We start from the raw sequence: 19,745 nt of genomic DNA, 5'->3' as shown, positions 1-19,745 counted from the left end.
CACTGCTGGGCGCGTTGACTTTCCTTTTTCGGACAGCAGATCCGGCTCATCGTTCTTGTCTTGATTTCTCGAACGTCCCTTGGCTTAGAATCTGCCTAAGCCTAAGCTTTAGCAGGCTGCAAGATGACGGCAGTATATCTACACCTCGTTTAGTCAGATCAGACAGTAATTCAGGCGGTTAATGATCCATGCATCTCTTTTGCCTGGTGCATACTCACTCTTGCCTGACAAGTAATACAAGAATCCCCAAAGAGATCCTGAAATCTCCTGGTTCTGGATGTGGTTATAAGTCGTAGCCAGACACCATGACCATTAGGCCATAAGGAACAAAGCTTGGAAAGTCAGAGTTAAATAAGCCACCTCTGAGATGGTAAATGGTATTGTGTGTGTCTACCAGGATTATCTGGCAGTTATCAGAACCAGGTCCTTAGCACAAACTTAATGGATACGCCCATCCAAGAGAATTGAACTATAAGTGGCGATTCAAGTGAAATTGAATCATGGTGCTGCAAGCTCAGAAGGCTATATAAAGAAGTAGTTTCTTGTTGATAGAATACGTATTTAGTTTAGAGGGATCTTCATTTTTGGTGAAAGACCACGGTTTTATTTCAGAGTTAAATCTGACAGTATCCTATGGATAGGTGACTGGCTACTACCCTTTAACAGGAACTCCATCAAACGCTGGAACCCTGTTATGGAAGCTGTAAGAGAATGGGTACAGTGGCACATGCCGAGAGATCTCCAGGAGATTGCTATCTTATATAGTTTTTGTTCTGGCCATAAAATGGCCTTTATTTTGGAGACTCTAAGCGTACCGTTAGAATCTCTCACAGCTATCCATTACTAGTAAATAACGGAAACGGTCAGAGAATATTGGTTAATATGGAAAGTCAATCGGATCCAGATGAATCTCTGACAGAAACTGTTTTGATAAAACAACAGAAACGAAACTACCAAAACAACGGTTCATTACCTCTGCCCTCTGGTGGTTGTCTGAGAGGAAAACGGTACCTTCGGTAGATCATGCAGAAACAGTTAAAACCTGCTCAGTCTACATGATCCGAAACGTGGTTCGCGGCTTGGCAAGCGATACACGTTTTACAGTTTCCTACATCAGCATTTTCTAAGGCACTATTAAAACGGTTACACTTAAGCATGGCTTCCAGCCTTGAGATGGACCTTCAATCGCAAGCAGAATTTGTAGTACAACGCGCCAAGGAATCTAAAGCAGCTCAAGAATACCACCAACCACAAAATAGCCGTCAAGAAAATCCCTGACTTAGTGGTGTTGTTTTCAAACAACCCAGGATATTTTTGTGTGGCAGCAGCCTCTAGAGCAGCATCCGCTCTTTTCACGGCGGCAGAGGTACTTGGGGTGGTGGACAGGTTAAACCCGACGTTAAGGACGATGGCCACCAAGGAAAAATTGGTAATCATCCAAAACACCACAACGGCGGTTCTCACAAACGCAAACTTGTCGACTTGGTCCTCTTTTTTGGATCCTTCCTCATCCTTGAAGTCGGTGTTCAAAATTTCCATCTCCTCGACATACGCTTTGTTCACCTCCTTATCATCCGGAATAGGGCTGGAGTTGGCGACGTTGGAGTCACTGTCTAACTTGACAGAGCCCAAAGATTTCCCTCCGGTGTCACCCTTAGTACCCCACGACACGTCGTGGATATTACAAAAGGCGTAGATGTTCAACACATTGGTGTAGGCAGGAGATAAAAGGATATACCACCAGAACGACCACAACATGTGCCACATGTCCAAGAAAAGCACAGCCCCAAAGAAGTACAACGCGTAGGTGGAGAGCAAGGAGATGACCAAATCACGGAGCAACGGAACTCTAGCAAAATCTCCAATGGTGAGGCTGCCCCCGATCATCTTGAAGTAATCTACCAATTGATTGGCGAAGTTGGCAACCAACCACGCGATACAGAACAACATGTAGATCATAATGCACGCGAAAGCCCCCACAATAAAGTTGTATATCATAGCGGTGGAACGCCCCTGAGGAGAGTTACCGAAAGACAATAAAATGGTGAGCACAAGGAGAAAGACGTAGAGATAGAGGAACACAACCGAGAGCTGGTACGAGCCGGTGAAGGAAGCGCTGCCGCTAGCGGTCGCAGAGGACAAGATCCTGAACACCAAGAAAAAGGAAGCCAAGGACAACCAAGAAACCGCAAGGGACACAATCTGGTAGATAAACTCGATGACCAAGAAAAACTTTCTAATCACAGAGTGGCCAGAGCTCAAAAACTTGTTGAAATTGATGATTGAGTATGTCCCCGCAAAGAAAGAGCCATTCAACCATCTTCTTCTCTGTAAAATGAACTCTGGGAGGCGACTAGGGACATCCGTCTCCCCAACCGCACTGGAAACGTATCTCAAGACCCATTTATGCTTCTTCGCAGTGACAAGCTCGAAACACAAGATACGATCCTCGGCCAAGTACATGTTCTGGGTGAAGATGCCCTGGGACTTGAGCTTTAATTTTTGCAAGTTCTTGTACTCATAATCAGGATCAGATAATTCTGGGGCCTCGTTGCTATGCAAGAATTCACCCTTGAAGTACTTATCCAAGGGGCCATCAGGGTTGTCGATATCGAGTGCTAACCATCTATACGCACTGAATGCACCCGGCAACACCGAAATGAAGCCAAAGGACGATTCTAATGGCTTGTCTAAGATGTTCGATGTCTTGTACTCAAAGTTTTGTGCCCCAATGATCGGGTTGAGCAACGCCTTGTACGTGGCCTTCCCGGTCTGTGCCTTTATTTCACCACAGGCACCGGCAACGTTCTCATCGGTCTTGAACTCCCTCCAAAGGTTGTAGAGGGACTTTTTGTCGGGCTTTGTCCCAGCATCCAATAACACCGTGATTTTTGGGTCCAACAATTTGGCAAAACTCTGGAAAAACCATCTGTGGGAATTGATCTTCTTCGCATTCTTCTCCTTCAAACAAAACACAAACTGGACGGGAATATTGGTTTCAATATCTTTGGCAGTGTCCGCAAATATCACCTTCGTCTCTGTCACCTCCTGGATATTTATCAACGAAGTTGTCTCGAACAAGTGGGCCTGTACCTCTTTTTCGTCAATAACGGACTTGGCAAATCCCTCCTGGTAGCACCCCAAGGCCGTCATCAAGGCCTTGGCTCTAGGGTTGATTTTGGACCGGCCGTCGGAAATGACACACACAACGATTTTTTTCCAGGAGTTCTCACCCCAAGTCTGAGACTTCTTCAATGATGTCATGTACTTGATGTTTTCCATGATTCCTTGTAATGTTCTCCCAAGCAAGATATCGTGCTCATTATACATTGTGACGGCAATCAAAAGCTCGGTTTCTCTTGGAAACGCACGCAAATTGTTTCTCAACTTGAACCCGTCTCTAATGAAGGTTGATGGAGCAGCAGTGATAGCAGAGTATCTCAAATGTGTAAACTCCTTATTGGCTTCATTATTCACGTCAACCTTGCTGGCTAGCTTGGTGTTCAAGAGGTCTGGAAACCTTCTATCCAATATAAAGTACTTCAATTTCTTCTCCTCGTCGCTCTGAAACGGGTCAGCCGGATCCTTGCGCTTCTTTCTCACCAATTTCGTGGGACGTCTCTTCATCCCCGTTGAGGTTCTGGAGTACTCTTCCGCCGGTCTGTCTAGCGACAACACTGAATCATGGGAGGATGGCGGTGCAATCTCCAAGGCATCGTGATCTTCGTAAAAATCACCCTGGATGGCTGACGGATACGGATTCCCCTCGTACAGGTAATTCTCCTCTTGGGTGTAAATGGCATTGGCCGGGGGGATTTCAGGCTGTTCGTACTGAAAACGACTGCCGATAACTGGAAGACTTTGCATGAAACTATACACACCCCAATCACCGGCCGGGGCAGGCACTTGTTGTTCGGTATCACGCATGAACGATTGGTACTTGTCAGCCTCACCGTATGGCGAGCGCACCCCCATGTAGGACGTTTCAGCCTCCATGAGACCAGTGACTGTAGTGTTTCCGATGTGGTTGGTCTCCCCGAGATCGGTTGCGGTCATTTCAAATGACTCGTTGCGGGACGCCGTCTGAGCGTCGCCAAAAGGGTTGTATGCGGAATCTTGATAGTGGGAGTATGAATGGCCCGGAACTGAAAGGTGGCTCCCACTCTGGGCAGCGTAGTTGGATTCAATGGGAGCGTATCTGGAATTGTGCTGATCGAGATCAGAGTCGTCATCACTGTAGTGGTCCACCTGTCGGTTTCCTTTATCTTCGTACGACATGATGTGGGCGGCAAGTCTAATAAATGGTTAATCCCCGACAGCTAAGGCAACTTCGTTTATTTATAAGAGAGAAAGAACCGATCCCTGTTTCGAAGATGCATGACACGAGCCTTGTGCTCCAGTTCACAAAATTTCTCCGATCTGAGAGACCGCTGTCTATTATGGCGACGCATGGGAAGGGCCTTGCATAGTCATGCGTCGGCTAGACTTGTCGTAGCTAAACCCCCAGGCTTCCGACCATACAGCGATTCTGGTAGCACGTGCGGTTGTCAGGGAAATATTGCCCTCGAAAACTATTCCGGTATCATTTCATACCACTTAATTCTACGGTGCCTGGTCGGCTTCCCAGTTGGAACGCCTGGTTACGATGTGTATGGCTGCACTTTATGACTGGAGTCTACGTGCTTGAAGTGTATCGAATATATCCATTGCCAGTTACCAGTCACATTAAGCACTGAGGTGTATGATGCTGGATTTAATCAAATATCCAACTTCTCTGCGACTACACCTGGCCACGCAAATTCTATGTGACACGCGAATGCTAATTTAGCGAGGCGAGGAATTCAAGATCCCAATTAGGAAAATTTCCCATCGAAAAACAAAGGATGTACACAGCTGAGATGATTCACGCATTAGACAGAAGGACCAGCTGCATTAGGCCGAAGGACCGGCCTGCATAAGCACGAACGATGTTTTTGTTTTTAAAAATTCATTTAACCCCGTGTGCGTAGGTTTCAATCGGCAAGGGTACAGCGGTTCTTTTGGCACTTCGAACTTCATAGTCAACGGTTGATTGTATTTAAAACGTTAGCATATAATATACCCGCGTGGCCTCATTGTTAATTCTAATTTCGAAGGTTAAATGAGGCTAGAGATTTGGGGCGTGGTCCACGCACAGCCCACTTGAAGGCTATGCCATCACCCTTGCAGACGCTCAGAACTCACGTATTCACAAGTTTCTGTGATTATTACGAAACACAGCCTGGCTGGCGGAATCCCGTACTATTCAGACTAGATATGAAACTGTTGTAGAAAACTAGGTGGGAAAGGCGCGAACCAGATGCGATTTCAGCTTCTATTTATAGATGGCAAACCAATGAAGAGCAAAGACCAACTTTTGGTTGGCAAAAACATGAGAGTTTCTTGTTTCCGAGTCTGTGGCTTTTCTGGCATTGCCGAAAAGAGGGTATTAAGCCAATGTGGGTAAGATATTGTGTTAGCTTCGCCATCATGGTTCAGGACGATTTCAAAACCTGAGTAATATCCACGTAAGAAGCTCCTTTGGATTTGTTTAGCTCGAGTGGCTGTTTCTACGTTTATTTATAAATAGTTACCTTAAAGCTGGTATCTCAAAGTAGCTCTCATTTCATATACAGGGTAAATTGGTGCATCTTGTAAGTCTATATATAAATTTCTAGACATTAATTTGAAACGATATCTCCCATAACGAAGAGATACCTGGAGCCGACCAGTCTATATGAGTTATGGAAAGAATCATGAGGGATTATATAAACGAAACTTCGTCGGGCAATAAATCATATCTTTCGTGTTATCCAATAGGTATGTGACGAGGTACGTTCGCTAAGCATGTGAAAAGCCTCAGATTCAACTCCTGGTTTGTTTATATATATCTTTTCTCTCCCAAGCTATTTGGTGACTGGATTAGCTATCTTCTTGGTTTCTCTTTTCCGCGTCTATCATTATTTGAGGCCAATTGCTCCAGAAAATACACAATCCCTCGCAAAGAGCCAAGAAACCCACCCCGATGCCCAAGCCAATCCACAACCCATACAACTTCATATCAAATTTGAAGGCTAATACATAGCACAAAGGTAAAGCAACAAGGTAATACGAAGCCAAGTTCCAAATACTTCCAATCCGCTGTCTCCCTTGACCTCTCAAACACCCAGCAAACGTGACGTTAAGGCCATCGACGAGCTGGTTCACTGCAAGAACAAGCAACACGTGTGAGGCCAACTGAACCACCTCGGGTTCCAGGGAAAAGAGGCGGCAAATCTGCTTTCGAAGTACTGCAATGGCTAAGCAATTGAGGGTCGAGATGATGACCCCGAGGCAAGCAGATATTTTTACAACACGTTTAGCTCCTTCTGGAAACCCACCACCAATGCAATGGGCCATTCTGGTAGAAACAGCAACAGAAATTCCGAAAGGGATTTGAAAGAAGATCGTTGAGGTATTTGCGACGATCGATTGGGCAGCAAGGAACTCCGTGCCAAACTGGGAGGCGAGAATGGTCAATATCTCGAACGCCAAAAATTCAGCCTCCACCATTACCACTCCTGGAAAAGCGAGCGAAATCATGGGCCACCAGTTAGTAAATGACTGTTTAATAGCCAATCCACCCCAGCAAGCCTTTCCATCAATGAATAACACGTAGGCTAGCAAGAGTAGAGCCATCATCCAATAAGTGATCGACATGGCTAGTGGTGCTCCTAAGAATCCCATTCCGGTTGTCGGGTGCCAAACTAGCACGTATTGGAGAAGAATGTTCAAAGGCAAAACCGCCACAAGAACGTATGTCCCTGCGTGGAAACACTTCTGGGCCTGTAAGAACCTTTTCCCACTTTCGAAGAAGATGAGCCCAGGAGCGCCAAAGGCCAAGACACGCATGAAGCTCTCTGCCATGAAACACAACTCACGATCAGGCACTACAACGCTCAAGAGCGTACCGGAAAACCACCAAATTAAAGCAAGGAAAACCATGACGGAAAGCATCAATACACTGCACCTTTGGAAGTATATCCCAACCAAATGATAGCGCCCAGCACCGTATGCCTGGGCACACAAGGTGTCCAAAGATGTTGTCATCCCCTGGAAGATTGAGATCCCCGTAATGCTAAATGACATGATTGATAGCGAGGCGGCGGCTAATTCTTGAGATCCCAAATGCCCCACAGAAAGAACGGATATGACTGGGATACAGTATTGGAGGAAAAAGGTGACTATCATGGGAATGGACGATTTGACGATGAATTTGACTTCGTCTTTCATTTTGTCATAGCTGTCAAAAGCATTAGCTGCCCCAGGAAGGTCTTGGTGGATGCAGGTAGAATCGTAGCGTGACAGCTCATTGGAGAGTAGCAAAGACCCTTCATTTGCTTCAGTCTGAGGCTGTGCCATGTGGAGTAGCGGAATAAGGACCAGAAATAACTTCCCTACCGTACCATGGGGTCGTCATCCTATATAAGTTATTTATCAGAGATAATTTTGATAACTGCCAAGATCGGCGGCTAAGAATCCCAAAAAGGCAGGACGTTCCCGCGCGGATATTCGTCGCATACGAATTGCGCGGGAAAGGAACGAGTAGGTGTGTCCATATTGTCATCGCGAATAAAAAATAGTGTAAATCTGGTAACGCTTTGAAAATAGTACTACATATACTTGGAAACGCTAACTGGGAAATTTGCACTAGTACCACATTTTATCCAAACCCACGTTATAATTCTTTTCATTCCTGAAGCCTGTCCATAGATATTTATGACTCACATTAGATAATATATACATATTTGAATATAACTGTGATAACTATTTATAGGTAATTTTAAGTCTAGCTATAATTATATATCCAAATATAAATATGCATATAATTAAGCCCAAATTATATTTATCTATTTTTAAACACATAAATATTTGAATAATAAAAGATTAACACTGGGATACAACTTTATATAATTCATGTATATGTACTTTGGTGTAGTACATTTTACGCACACACCTAGAATTAAGTATCAATTTGCAGTATATCCTAACTGGTAATTAAGCCTAAAGCGCATACCCGTATAAGGCTGATATTACGTATACGCACATGTGTTGTAAATGCCTCAAATCGGTGTCTTGTGCTGAAATCCAGTTTGATGCGTTTGAGTATTATTTCATAAGTACATACATGTGTAGAGGCGTAGATCCAACGTAAATTGTCTGCAATGTCAGGATAGGTGAAAATAAAGAACGAGGATAGATTCGTGTGGTGCGATATTACCTTACTAAGCCGGACGCTAGTGCGGTTCGGCAGCTCTGTGCCTCGGCGGAGACAGATGCACTTCGGGTTTTATATACCAGAGGCGGGTCTTATCTTCAAATATATAGTAGTAGCTGGCAGTGCCTACAGAGATTAGGTATGAATACTCCACGGCGCTCTCAGGAGTAAATCCTGCACCTTTCATGCACATGATCTCGGAGATCCCGAAGCCTCCATTTGAGTCACGTATACGTAGGTTAAAATTAAACGAGGCGGTTAGTTATTTCTCTCAGAGAGCCACCATAATGCGGTTAATGGGGCAGTCTCTTGAGAACCATACCGAAATAATCCCAAGCAGAATGCCTGGAAGATATTATGTTATTAAAAGTAATCTATTTCGAAGTGGAACCCGTACAATACCATTCAACCACACTCGCCGAGGTAGCAACCGTTATTGAAGCTTATTCTTTGCACTAAAATATGCATACAATACTAGGTATGACAACAAATATCTATGGACGAGTTTGCGCATCTCCGATTAAGGGCATACAAAAACTTGTCATAGAAGGTCAATACAGCAAGAAAAGACTAGCCGGGGTTAGATGTCTGCAAAACGTACTTGATATGTCCGCTCTCGACTGCCATAGCGTAAAATTTTGATTTGTTGCAACGTACTTTATAGCAAGGTAAAACCCTGTTTTCTCGCCGGAGTTTATACGCAGGAGGCGTTCGTATTGCAGACTAGCAGCAATTCATGGATACAAAGGGCCAACTCCCTGAAAAGCACTGAATGAGGCTTACTGAGCTCATATTTGGGCAGAAAAAACTACTAACTCCGTAAGTGATACAAACCGGCACCGGTGTATTTTTTTGGGACCTTTTATGAACTCATCGGTACCCGGCGAACGCTGAGGCGGATCGGCAGGAACGCATCAGAGCAATGCGGTAACTTGGAGCATGACACATGCAGACTGCAAGGACCATAGTTTACTCACCAGTGCATATGTGTTTATAGGTTCGTCTCTCTGTGTGTTCATAAAACTGTGAGGTGGCTTGTATCAGTAGCCATCCATATTTGTGGCAAATCAATCCAACCATGTATCCGTCATCTGAGGGGGTTTTAAGGATCAAGCTGCCCATTTTTATGGAATTTTTGTTTCCAAAATTGAAAATCTTTTAGCACACACAAATTCACGTACATGGTACGTCGACACACCCCGGACACAACATATTAATGTGCATTCCCAGGTTTATGACAGCGTACATGTATGACCGCCAAAGGGGACCCCGGAAGGGATTCTACCGTAATTATACTACACTTATGAGAAGTAGAATTTCCCGTGCCCTGAGATAATCGTGTACGTCCCGACGGAAGGACAATCCAGAACTCAGGTCATGAGAGTGCTGACGATATAGAGTGGGGTAAATATAATCCCTTTGGATTTCCGCAGACAGAAAAAAAGTTTCTAGAAGCCCAAAAAAGCTCCATTCTATGTTGCTGTTTGGTTTTAAGTTTGCAAAGCTAATCAACAGTGGATATGTACATGCTCTTGCACCAAGAGTGTAACTACGACAGTTATAGCCTAAGGCCCCACCCGTATATTTTTTTTTTTTCACTTTCATTCAATGATTTCTCCCGAGTAAAATATCAGGCAATTATCTTCGCGGAGAGTTTGTCTACCTGGAACCGTTTTACGTTTTACGTACCCTTTTTTATGTCTCATAAGCTCATGTTTCTTTGTAGCTTTTGTTGTACATTCGCTCGTCCCTCTCAACAAAGATAATCTCCCACTACCTATATGAGCTCTAGTCAACGCCCCGAAGGCTACCCACCCAAGTACCGCAGTTCAGGAAAAAAACTTGAAACCCTACCGAGTCCCACGCCACAAAGTTCATACTCACAACAAGGTATGACCAGTCAACGTCCAGAACATCCTTTACCTCGAGAACTACTATTTGAAAGTCATGTTCTACCTTCAAGTTCTTTCCTAGCCACCTCAAAGTATCCTCTTCTTCAATCAACCCACCCAAAGAAACGACAGCGATTTCCACCAGCATGCTCTGTTTGCCGCCACAAGAAGATTAAATGTAACAAGCAACAACCATGTGAAAGCTGCACAGAGAATGGCACAGAGAATCTCTGCCACTACGACGAACTTCCATGGGTATCGTCTGTAATTAAGGAGCAAACAATGAGCCAGAGGATTCAAGACTTGGAGAACGATAATATGAAACTTCGTCAAGTATTACAAGAGAAGGAGTACTTTATCAAGAAACTACAATCTGACAGAATTTCTCAGGCCCCTGAGAAATTCGAAAGCTCATCCAAAAGACACATTTACACCAACCACACTGACAAAGACACCCAAACGTTCCAAGTCAAAACCAAGACTAAAGTTTTGTTAAACAAAATGAACTGCTTTATCGATACCCCTCAAGAAAAGATATACCACGGACCAGCATCATGGCAAGCCTATTTAACATCTGACAGAGCTTTGGAACCCCTATTACCGTTGATTCGCTCCTCCAGGTCTTCACAAACCAACGAGATCCAAAAGAAATCCAACCTGTCCCTTGAGGACCTCCTTCTAACTCATCCACTTTCCAAAGACTGTTTTGGGGCATCATCCTCTGTGAGAAAGGCCAGTCATGTAAACGAGTTCCTTCGCAACCTCCAACAAATTCTCCCGACTTATGACGCTATTCTGGAACGTCTTTTGTGTTTTGGTAAGCATTTCGTCGGCCTCTTTCCATTTTTGGAGGACTATCCACTCCAGAAACGTTTTCGATCGATATTCATTCCGGCATCAGACCCAACCTCTGGATTTATGGACCATAGACCTCACATAACGTCTTCACCATTTCTCTTCTTCCTACCTTCATCCGTAGAACCAACCACAGAGAAAGGATCCACGGAAAAAGTCTCGAATGCAGGTATGGGGATTACCCAAGAGTCTGATTTTTGTGAGTTAGCCCTTCTACTTGTGATATTGAAGACTACCATTGAGTGCGATCAACAGAGCATGCCGACCGATACGACGGGTCCCCATTTGAAGAGATCCTCTAATGAGCCCCGGCTACCGGTAACTGCTGCCTTCTTTTACGAGTTCGAATGGAAAGAGGAAACCGCGATCCTACTATCAAACTCTGCTATTACGTGTTTGCAGTACGCCAGGGCCTTTCAGAATCCCACCTTATCTTCCGTCCACTGTCTAATCATCTTGCGATACTTGAACCACAGAGGCTTATCTGTGGATTCGTTGGCCCAACCCCAGTATACCTCCCACACTTTAATGAATTTGATTATTCATATGTCGGGTAAATTGGCCCTCCACAGAAACCCTCTTGCTCTACAAAGAGTCTACTCAGAGTATCCACTAACCAATTCCGTTGACCTGAAGCTGCTAAGAGAGATTAGGACACGCAACCGTCCGGAAACATGGTTATCAGTGGTGAATTTGAATATCACACACTATCTAGGAGTCGGGTATACCCTGGCTACCTTTCAAGCGGACGATCACGTCTACAGGGTCCCACAAACTTGGATTAAAGAACACAACACGTTGGTCATGAACATTATAAAGGAATTGCTGAATAACCCCCAGGAAACAACGATCTCGTCGTTGGAAACCCTGCTTCACCTATTGGTAGATTATTTGGACCAAGACAAGGCTATTATCGCCACTTCTCAAATATTTGGACACCCTGAAATGAGTCCTGTAGAGAAGGCTCGGAAATTGCAGATGCGGATGCAGTTATACGAGGTGATCTTGATGTGCTACAACATGTTGGTTATTTCCATAAACGGCGAAGGGAGTGGTGCACACATGCCCCATGGCGAAGAACGAGAGAGGCTTTATCGCTATTACGGACTAAAATGCGTCAAATACGCCTTGTGCTCTCTTGCCATATACCGCCAATTTCTGGAATTTCTTCGCCTGAGCGGTGAACCCAAACACGCAATCAGATGCTTCCTGACAATTCAGCTTGAAAGCTTAGTGCCCAGGGCTTTGCTTACCCTTATTAGTTACTTAGTTCGATCTACCTGGACTGACCAATCCAGCTTGCAAAGACTGTGGCGGAAAGACGTCTTTACCAGCTTCACCCTCGACAGACTAGAGAATGGATCCGAGCACGATGAACCTAGCTTAAAGGCTTCCAGCGAGCCTTTGGAATCCTTGTTGGCCGACCGTGGCTGCTTATTGGAGTACGGTAAAATGATTGTGCAGCGGTGCCAAGACGCTGAAGAGCCATGTTTGATTCAGATTTCCTGGGCTGTACCAGTTTTCCAGGCATTAGAGCTCCGATTGGAGCTATTTATGCAACTGCTAGAAGAACAGAGACGCCAAACATCCCACCTAAATGGCACGTTCACAGCTGCCGAAAGAGTCCCCGGAATAACACTCCAAGGCTTACAGGATGACAACCTCCCCCAAAGTTATTCGCCCCGAGCCTTCTCCTCCACGCAAGTTAAAATGAAAGAGAGCTTACCGGCCTTCCAGGCTCAACCAACCCAGTCATCTCTCATAGGACGTCCATCCTCCGGTTATTACCCCACGGTGTATTTCCCCCATTCCGAAGGTGTACCCATCCATTTCCAGAGAGCAACGATCGAACAGGCTTACCCTCCGGCACGCGAACTACAACAAACCATTTACCACCCTTTTGGAACCTACCTGCCCCACATAAACCCGCACGCTATCTCCCAAGCTCCAACTCCATTTGACCCGTCGTTTATTCTTCCAAATCAATATATGCCGTACTACCTGTCATATACAGCGCAGTCCAGCCAACAAGCGGATTTCCATGTTTTCACCCAGCCTCCACCTCTGTATTCGAATCCTACTTCTCAAAGGCCAAACACCGAAGCCTTTTTCGGAGACCCCAGAAATGCGCCCAACCAGCAAAACAGATGGGATGTATAAATCTAATTTATGTCTAATAAGATTTACGGAACCTTTTTACCTTATAACCGAGCTATGCGACATGTTACGATGATACACCGGTAGAAATGAGATAAACGTTTATCCATACATTCAAGAATATTTCTTGTAGTACCTAGGTTGTACTACGTGGATAGCTATTTACTGAAACCGTATGTCGTGGAAACTGTTGGAATCTGCTACCGAAAAAAAAAGAGAGGCACTTACCTAATGCCAATATGGGAGTATGCGATATTTTGACGGCTTAGAGGTCCAACAGGTTATAGGAAGTATCTGTTGCATAGCTAGAGATGTGTACTCGAGCTTATTGGTCGATGCTTTGGAGATGGTGTCACCACACGAGTACGTACATAAACGCTCTTCTATATCCGGCAGATGTGTGGTAAGTGGCCTGTACGGCAGCCATGATCGCTGCCGAGCCTCGAAAAACCTATCCAGTCAACCGCAGTGTCCAACCATCTCTCACGTATTGAGTATGAACTAGAGCGCTCTCAAATGCAACCAGGTTAGTGAATCATTACGGTTAAGCAAGACAGAGTCAGGGAACACAACCTGTGTTTAAGGCTGGGACTCGAAGCTGCGCTTATAAAACTCAAACCTGGTAAACTTCCTAAATAAGAGTACTCGCTACGGCGTTAATGAGTGCGGCAATTTGAGGGAAAATAAATACTGTCCCCGCGGGTACACGTGACATTCCCCTGTTGCGGATAGTAAGTTCCCCTATCCGGCCGGCGCATCCAGCACGTTTCGGAGAGGTACGGATTCTTTTTCCGCGCGCGACCTTAAATCCCTCTCCCCCAAAGTGGACGATTGTTAATCTCCTTGCTGAATACTGTTTACTATGCACGTTTCTTTTTTTCTGTTGGTGGTGAGGGAAAAAATCGACTCCTTCTTCGGGCAATAGGGAAAAAATAGGAACCAATTTATATCGACTTCTCTCTTTCTCTTTCTCCATATACGTTTATACAAGCATAGTTATATCAATTTGAAAATGAAGTTTGCTACTCCTTTAATTGCTTTGGGCCTTGTTGCTTCTGTCTCCGCCGCCGTTGACACCACCACCACCACCACTGTCACTGGATCCACCACCCACAAGTGGGGCAGATTTGACAAGACTAAGCCAGCTCCAACTACCTCCGAAAGTGGTACCCACAGATGGGGCAGATTTGACAAGACTAAGCCAGCTCCAACCACTTCCGAAACTGGTACCCACAAGTGGGGGAGATTCGACCACACCAGAATCCACGTCTCTACTGTGACCATCGACCCATCTTCTGGCGCTGTCGTTACCGCCGTCCACAAGGCCGTTGTTGCCAACACGACCCACAACTCTACCAACTCCACCACCTCTTCTACCGCCAACGCTGCTGTCGCCAAGGGTGTCTCTGCTGGCTTGGGTTTAGGTGGTGCCGTTGTTGCCGCCGTGTTGTTGCTTTAAGTTTGACATCTGAAAAATGCGGTACGACTGCTATCCATTCTTTTCCTCTTGTTTACCTCTCTTAATCTCATATCCGTTCTTCATCTATGCCACTTCCTTCGCTGGTGTCTTCGAAAGCCACCACGTAGGAGTTCGTTGTGTTTTTCAGGACCGTGATGCCTCCTGCAATTGAAGCTGTGAGGCATATCGGCATCTCAAAGGCGCATGTCCTATTTTCTCCTAGAGTCCTTACTAATTTTTCAATATCACTCGGTTTAATCTCGACTTTTAATTTACACCATCCATGATTGGTTCGTAGTTCAGCCTCGCACGGGGGTCTTGGGGGGTTTTCTTGCGGCCTTGAGAAGATTAAAGAACGACTTTTGTGGTATATCTAGTAGGCGATAATGGATATTATTAGCTAGCTAAAAGAGAATACTTTTCATCTGCAAGATATACACAAGAGAAGGATAGTCGGTGGCCTTATATACTGAGGCGGATACGATGCCAGGGTGTCCGCTTATCGGAGGTAAGGAGATAATGGATGCCGACTTTCATCTAGTTAAATGGCACCCTTACTACGGATATAAAATTTATTATAAATCGGAGATGCGAGGAAATGAATCCACTCAAAAGCGTGCAGTGCCACAAGACTCTTTAATGAAGCGCTATCAGAAACTGTCCTACGAAGGGCAAGGGGCACGGAGTGTTACATCATTAAAACCGTAAAAATGACCACCACAACTACTAGAACCATAGCACTCTCACCCATCTCCACAGGGAAAGGAGAATTTGGATCAAAATCGAAATTCAGAAAGATGGGACCAGTTAAGGTTGTGGCGTGAGCCCCGGAAGCACTCAAGGCGAGCCTCTCACCATAAAAATACTGTCTGGCCAATGTGCCCACAAACAGAGAGGTATAGGGGTCAGTGGAGCTGGTTAAGATCCAGTAAGCTAAAATAAACATAATTAAAGGTATAACGGCCCGCAGCAACAAGGAAAGAGGAGATATGGGAGACTGCGAAACGGAGGTTTCGTAGCGGTTGTTGTCTTTCAACGATTTGGGCTGAACTGAAAGCTCACGCGAGGAGCCTCGCAGAAGGGGTTTATCGGAAGACTTTCCATCGTTTATATGTGGCGCAGCCATTTGTCTTTGGGTGTTTTAGTTATGGGGCAAGGCGTTGGCGTGGTGCTTGGAGTAATGACGAGGTAGACAACGCCTGATGAAGACTTTGGGCGATTTATAGAGATATGTAGCAAAGAAGGGATGTCCAAGAGATATGTGTAGGAGGCGAAGTAAACAAGTCCGGGTCTAATACGTCCTGTATGAGTGGTGTCTTAAATCAGCTTAGACCGTAAAGGGTCCACCGTCATCCATTTCTGTTTGTCTCATATTTAGAAGACAGAGGTAGCGGCAGATGGCACGTGACAAGCACGTAAATCATCAAGTGAGTTTCAGACTTGGGTGTCTTTGCGAAATAATAACAGGGATGGAGGGAAATAGACTACACAATGTCCTATATTACCAACAAGTAACCAAGCAGTATATTATCAATGGTTCAATACCCTGTAGTAGAATTTTTCGTGGCTTACACTTTGTGCCGTGAGTAGAGATAAAGGGCAACGTGCCGGATAGTGCTCATCTCATGCATGCGAAAAAATAGTTTCCTTTCTTTTCGTTAGGAGGGGGACATTAAAAATTTTCAGATCTTTGTATACCTGAGAAGATTCCTGTGGACTTACAACCGTCTTCTATACACAAAAATGGCCAAGAAGAGTATGTTATTCGTCCAGGAATCGTTTTTGCAGTTTGCATAGACTAACTTACCCTCCCAGTTTCCAAACACAGTAGAGCCGCCCGTAGAGGTGACGTTGCCCAGATTGATTTGGAGCCTGAAGCTCAGTCTTTGTCTGAATTACCGCGCTCCGAAAAGACCAATGTGGCTAACAGTATCATCAGAAATACCATCACCAAAAACGAAGACTTGTTGTCTGCCAAGTTGGCGAAGAAGAACTATGAAAGCGGTGCCGGTATTTCTAAAAAGTCCAAGAACCCAAAAGCCAACCATTCGTACATGAAGCAGAAACAGACTAAGTTCATGAAGCTCGAGGGCAGATTGAGTACCAAGATTGAGCAAAGTATTGAAAGATCCAGAAGCGTACAGACCACCAGAAAGTCCGGATGGGACTCTATCAACAAGTCCATCAAGACTGAAAACTTCTACTTGGCGAACTTGTTCAGAGAGGACGGCGACCTTGTGGATGAAGATTCTGAGGACGAGAAGGTTACCGAAAAAATGGAGGAAGACAAGTACGTCGCTGAGTTCTTTGGTACCGGTGCCGAGCCAGTGGAAAAACTGGAGAAGTATGCCGCTCCAAGGAATGCCTTTGCCTTGCTTGAAGAAACCGAATGTTAGGTATGTCTAGGCATGTCGACATTTATTTGTATATTAGCATTTGTCAGATACCTACCGTCATAAATTTGTGGGTTTGAACGGAATATCAATTCATGTATATTAGTACTAAAACTAATAACATTAGAGTGCTGGCTTCTGGATCAGGTCTTTGTTGAAAGCGTCTGCAATCACTCAATGTCTCTTACACAATATATAGCCATAAAATTGTGCCGTCTTCCGGATCTGTCGTATGAGGAGTCTTACTCCCCTTTTCCCAAGACACCGAAAATTCACTAATCCAGAAACTATAGTCCTAAATGCATAGGGGCCATTTTGCTCAATACGTGTATTATTTTAACGATAACTTGAATGTAGCTTATAAGACTCAGCGCGTATCATTCGGACTGACAAATAACTACCGGAGACGTATATTCCAGGTATGACGTGTATGCATACCATCTTCGGAATACATACCGAGCCACAGCTACGCTTCAGAAACATTTTAGATCATTTCATGTTGACTGGCAGCAAACCGTGAGTCAACGAATTGACTTATGACGTTTACGAAAAAGGGGTAGTAGGTAAGCCCCCGCTCGTATTGTGCAGTATACGATCTATGCATACCACTTAATTTCGTGGAATTTTCGAGACTTTGTCACGTGGCCCGCATCATTTACGCATACGTGGAGATTTGCAGCATTTATACGACACGTCTCCTATTTCTCGGATTTACCGATACCTCTTCTTCCATCAATCACCCTTCCACCACTAATCATGAAGCTCAATTCACTTGCTCCAACAGCCATTATGGCGTTAGCTGCCGCTGTGGCCGCTGAATCTTCCCACCCCTCCTTCACCCCGTTTGACGAATCCAAGTTCGCCCAGAAGGACCACTTCTTGGACCAGTTCACCTATGAAAGTGAGGCTGAATTGGCCAAGGTCTGGAAGGTCTCACACGCTACAAAAGACGCGGAATTCGCGTATGTCGGTAAGTTTGCCGTCGAGGAGCCATCGGTGTACCCAGGGTTCAAGAACGATAAGGGGTTGGTGTTGAAGACCCCGGCTGCCCACCACGCCATTTCCCACAAGCTCGCAAAGCCGTTCGACAACACGGACAACACCTTGGTGATGCAGTATGAGGTGAAGTTGCAGAACGGGTTGGTCTGCGGCGGGGCGTACGTCAAGTTGTTGTCTGCCGAGGGCTTCCACGGCGAGGATGCTGACGAGTTTGACGGCGAAACTCCATACCAGATCATGTTCGGCCCAGACAAGTGTGGTGCCACTAATAAGGTGCACTTGATCATCAAGCGTCCAAACCCTGTGACCGGTGAGATCATCGAGAGACACTTGGGGTCGCCGCCGCAGGCCAAGATCCAGAAGACTTCGGTCCTCTACACGTTGATCATCGAGCCAAACCAGGACTTCCAAATCAGAATCAACGGGGAGGTTGCGATCGCGGGCAACTTCTTGGAACAGGACCACTTGTACCCACCGTTGAACCCACCAAAGTACATCCCGGACCCAGACGAGGAGAAGCCAGAGTCATGGGATGAGCGCGAGGAGATTCCCGACCCAGACCAGGCCGAAAAGCCGGACGACTGGGACGAGTCGCTTCCACCGTTGATTCGCGATCCATCCTCCATCATGCCCGAGGGCTGGAAGGAGGACGAACCGTTCTACATCGTGGACCCAGAGGCCGAGAAGCCGGAAGACTGGGACGATGAAGAGGATGGTGAGTGGTTGGCGCCGGAAATTCCAAACCCGGTATGCTTTGAAATTGCCGGCTGCGGTCCGTTCAAACCTTTGATGATGGCCAATCCAGAGTACAAGGGCAAGTGGGTGCAGCCATACATCACTAACCCAGAATTCCAAGGCAAGTGGGCCCCACAGGAGATTGAGAACCCAGAATACTTCGAAGACATCAAGCCATCGAATGTGGGCCTCATTGGCGGTCTCGGCTTCGAGCTCTGGACCATGGAGGGTGACATTTTGTTCGACAACATCTACTTGGGTCATTCTATTGAGGATGCCGAGACTTTGGGTAACGCCACATTCGTTGAGAAGACCAAGTTGGAGGAAGATGACCAGAAGGCAAACGCTCCAAGGGCGCCAAACGCCCCGGAACAGCCTCCAAAGGGTTTATACGATGAGGCCGACTACGAGACCGAGGAGAACGTGGTCAAGAGACACTTGCTCAACGCCTACGCATTCGTCACTAGCTACTCTAGAGACGCTCAGCAGTTTGCTAACGAGTTTGTCAACGACCCAGTCGTTGTTTTGTCCACCAGATACATGGAGGCGTTGTACTACGTATCCACTTTCCTTGGGTCGTTCACCTTGGTGTTTGGCTTGTGGTCCACCTTGATGTACTATTTGGTTGGCGGTCCTGCCGAGCAGCCAGTTAAGAAGGAGCCAAAGATTGTGGAAGTAGAAGGTGATGCTAAGACTTCCGGTGCCAAGAAGGCCTCCACCACCGCTTCCAAGCGTAAGAACTAAGCGTGTAAGATTTTATGAGTTCTTTGAAAGAACTCAGGATTGCTAGCCAATAAGCTTAATAAAAAAAAACAAGTTAACTCCTAGGGGCGAGGTGTAATTACACTTGAAGATATGTGCGGGGGATTAGAGTTTAGCACTTCGTATCCTTTCGCGTAATTAGAGCTCTTTGTAAAGTAGAGAAGTTCTGATATTATGGTCCAGGATGTCTCAATATCGGGCTTAGAGAGACATCTGGC

At 45.6% G+C, this 19,745-nt stretch overlaps 8 protein-coding genes across 8 annotated transcripts; 5 read left to right on the top strand and 3 right to left on the bottom strand.

Moving 5' to 3' along the window:
• Window positions 1–153: 153 nt before the first annotated feature.
• On the bottom strand, window positions 154–3,627 carry BABINDRAFT_172334 (glycosyltransferase family 2 protein; the record flags this gene model as incomplete). Its single annotated transcript, XM_019130880.1, has 2 exons — window positions 154–203; window positions 1,371–3,627. The coding sequence occupies 2 exons, from the start codon at window positions 3,625–3,627 to the stop codon at window positions 154–156; spliced, it is 2,307 nt and encodes a 768-aa protein (XP_018983491.1).
• A 2,001-nt stretch (window positions 3,628–5,628) lies between these two features.
• On the bottom strand, window positions 5,629–7,478 carry BABINDRAFT_162834 (uncharacterized protein). The gene has a single exon (XM_019129567.1). The coding sequence runs from the start codon at window positions 7,417–7,419 to the stop codon at window positions 5,941–5,943; it is 1,479 nt and encodes a 492-aa protein (XP_018983490.1). The 5' UTR covers window positions 7,420–7,478; the 3' UTR covers window positions 5,629–5,940.
• A 2,809-nt stretch (window positions 7,479–10,287) lies between these two features.
• On the top strand, window positions 10,288–10,443 carry BABINDRAFT_23792 (uncharacterized protein; the record flags this gene model as incomplete). Its single annotated transcript, XM_019131317.1, has 1 exon — window positions 10,288–10,443. A coding segment is annotated over one exon (156 nt), but the record flags the coding sequence as incomplete, so codon positions are not given.
• Window positions 10,444–11,481: 1,038 nt separating this feature from the next.
• BABINDRAFT_162833 (uncharacterized protein) lies at window positions 11,482–13,281 on the top strand. The gene has a single exon (XM_019129566.1). It carries the CDS (start codon window positions 11,569–11,571, stop codon window positions 13,180–13,182), a length of 1,614 nt encoding a protein of 537 aa, XP_018983488.1. The 5' UTR covers window positions 11,482–11,568; the 3' UTR covers window positions 13,183–13,281.
• Window positions 13,282–14,251: 970 nt separating this feature from the next.
• PGA14 (Pga14p) lies at window positions 14,252–14,455 on the top strand (the record flags this gene model as incomplete). Its single annotated transcript, XM_019131309.1, has 1 exon — window positions 14,252–14,455. A coding segment is annotated over one exon (204 nt), but the record flags the coding sequence as incomplete, so codon positions are not given.
• Window positions 14,456–15,326: 871 nt separating this feature from the next.
• Window positions 15,327–15,764, bottom strand: BABINDRAFT_168352 (uncharacterized protein; the record flags this gene model as incomplete). Its single annotated transcript, XM_019130582.1, has 1 exon — window positions 15,327–15,764. The coding sequence occupies one exon, from the start codon at window positions 15,762–15,764 to the stop codon at window positions 15,327–15,329; it is 438 nt and encodes a 145-aa protein (XP_018983486.1).
• Window positions 15,765–16,365: 601 nt separating this feature from the next.
• Window positions 16,366–17,255, top strand: ECM1 (Ecm1p). The gene has a single exon (XM_019129565.1). It carries the CDS (start codon window positions 16,693–16,695, stop codon window positions 17,032–17,034), a length of 342 nt encoding a protein of 113 aa, XP_018983485.1. The 5' UTR covers window positions 16,366–16,692; the 3' UTR covers window positions 17,035–17,255.
• Window positions 17,256–17,770: 515 nt separating this feature from the next.
• On the top strand, window positions 17,771–19,604 carry BABINDRAFT_162829 (calnexin). The gene has a single exon (XM_019129564.1). The coding sequence runs from the start codon at window positions 17,788–17,790 to the stop codon at window positions 19,507–19,509; it is 1,722 nt and encodes a 573-aa protein (XP_018983484.1). The 5' UTR covers window positions 17,771–17,787; the 3' UTR covers window positions 19,510–19,604.
• Window positions 19,605–19,745: the final 141 nt, after the last annotated feature.

The sequence above is a fragment of the Babjeviella inositovora genome (assembly GCF_001661335.1).
Source record: "Babjeviella inositovora NRRL Y-12698 unplaced genomic scaffold BABINscaffold_11, whole genome shotgun sequence".
Taxonomy (NCBI): domain Eukaryota; kingdom Fungi; phylum Ascomycota; class Pichiomycetes; order Serinales; genus Babjeviella; species Babjeviella inositovora.
The sequence above is the reverse complement of the archived record's forward strand: the minus strand, read 5'-3'. Positions and strand labels throughout refer to the sequence as shown.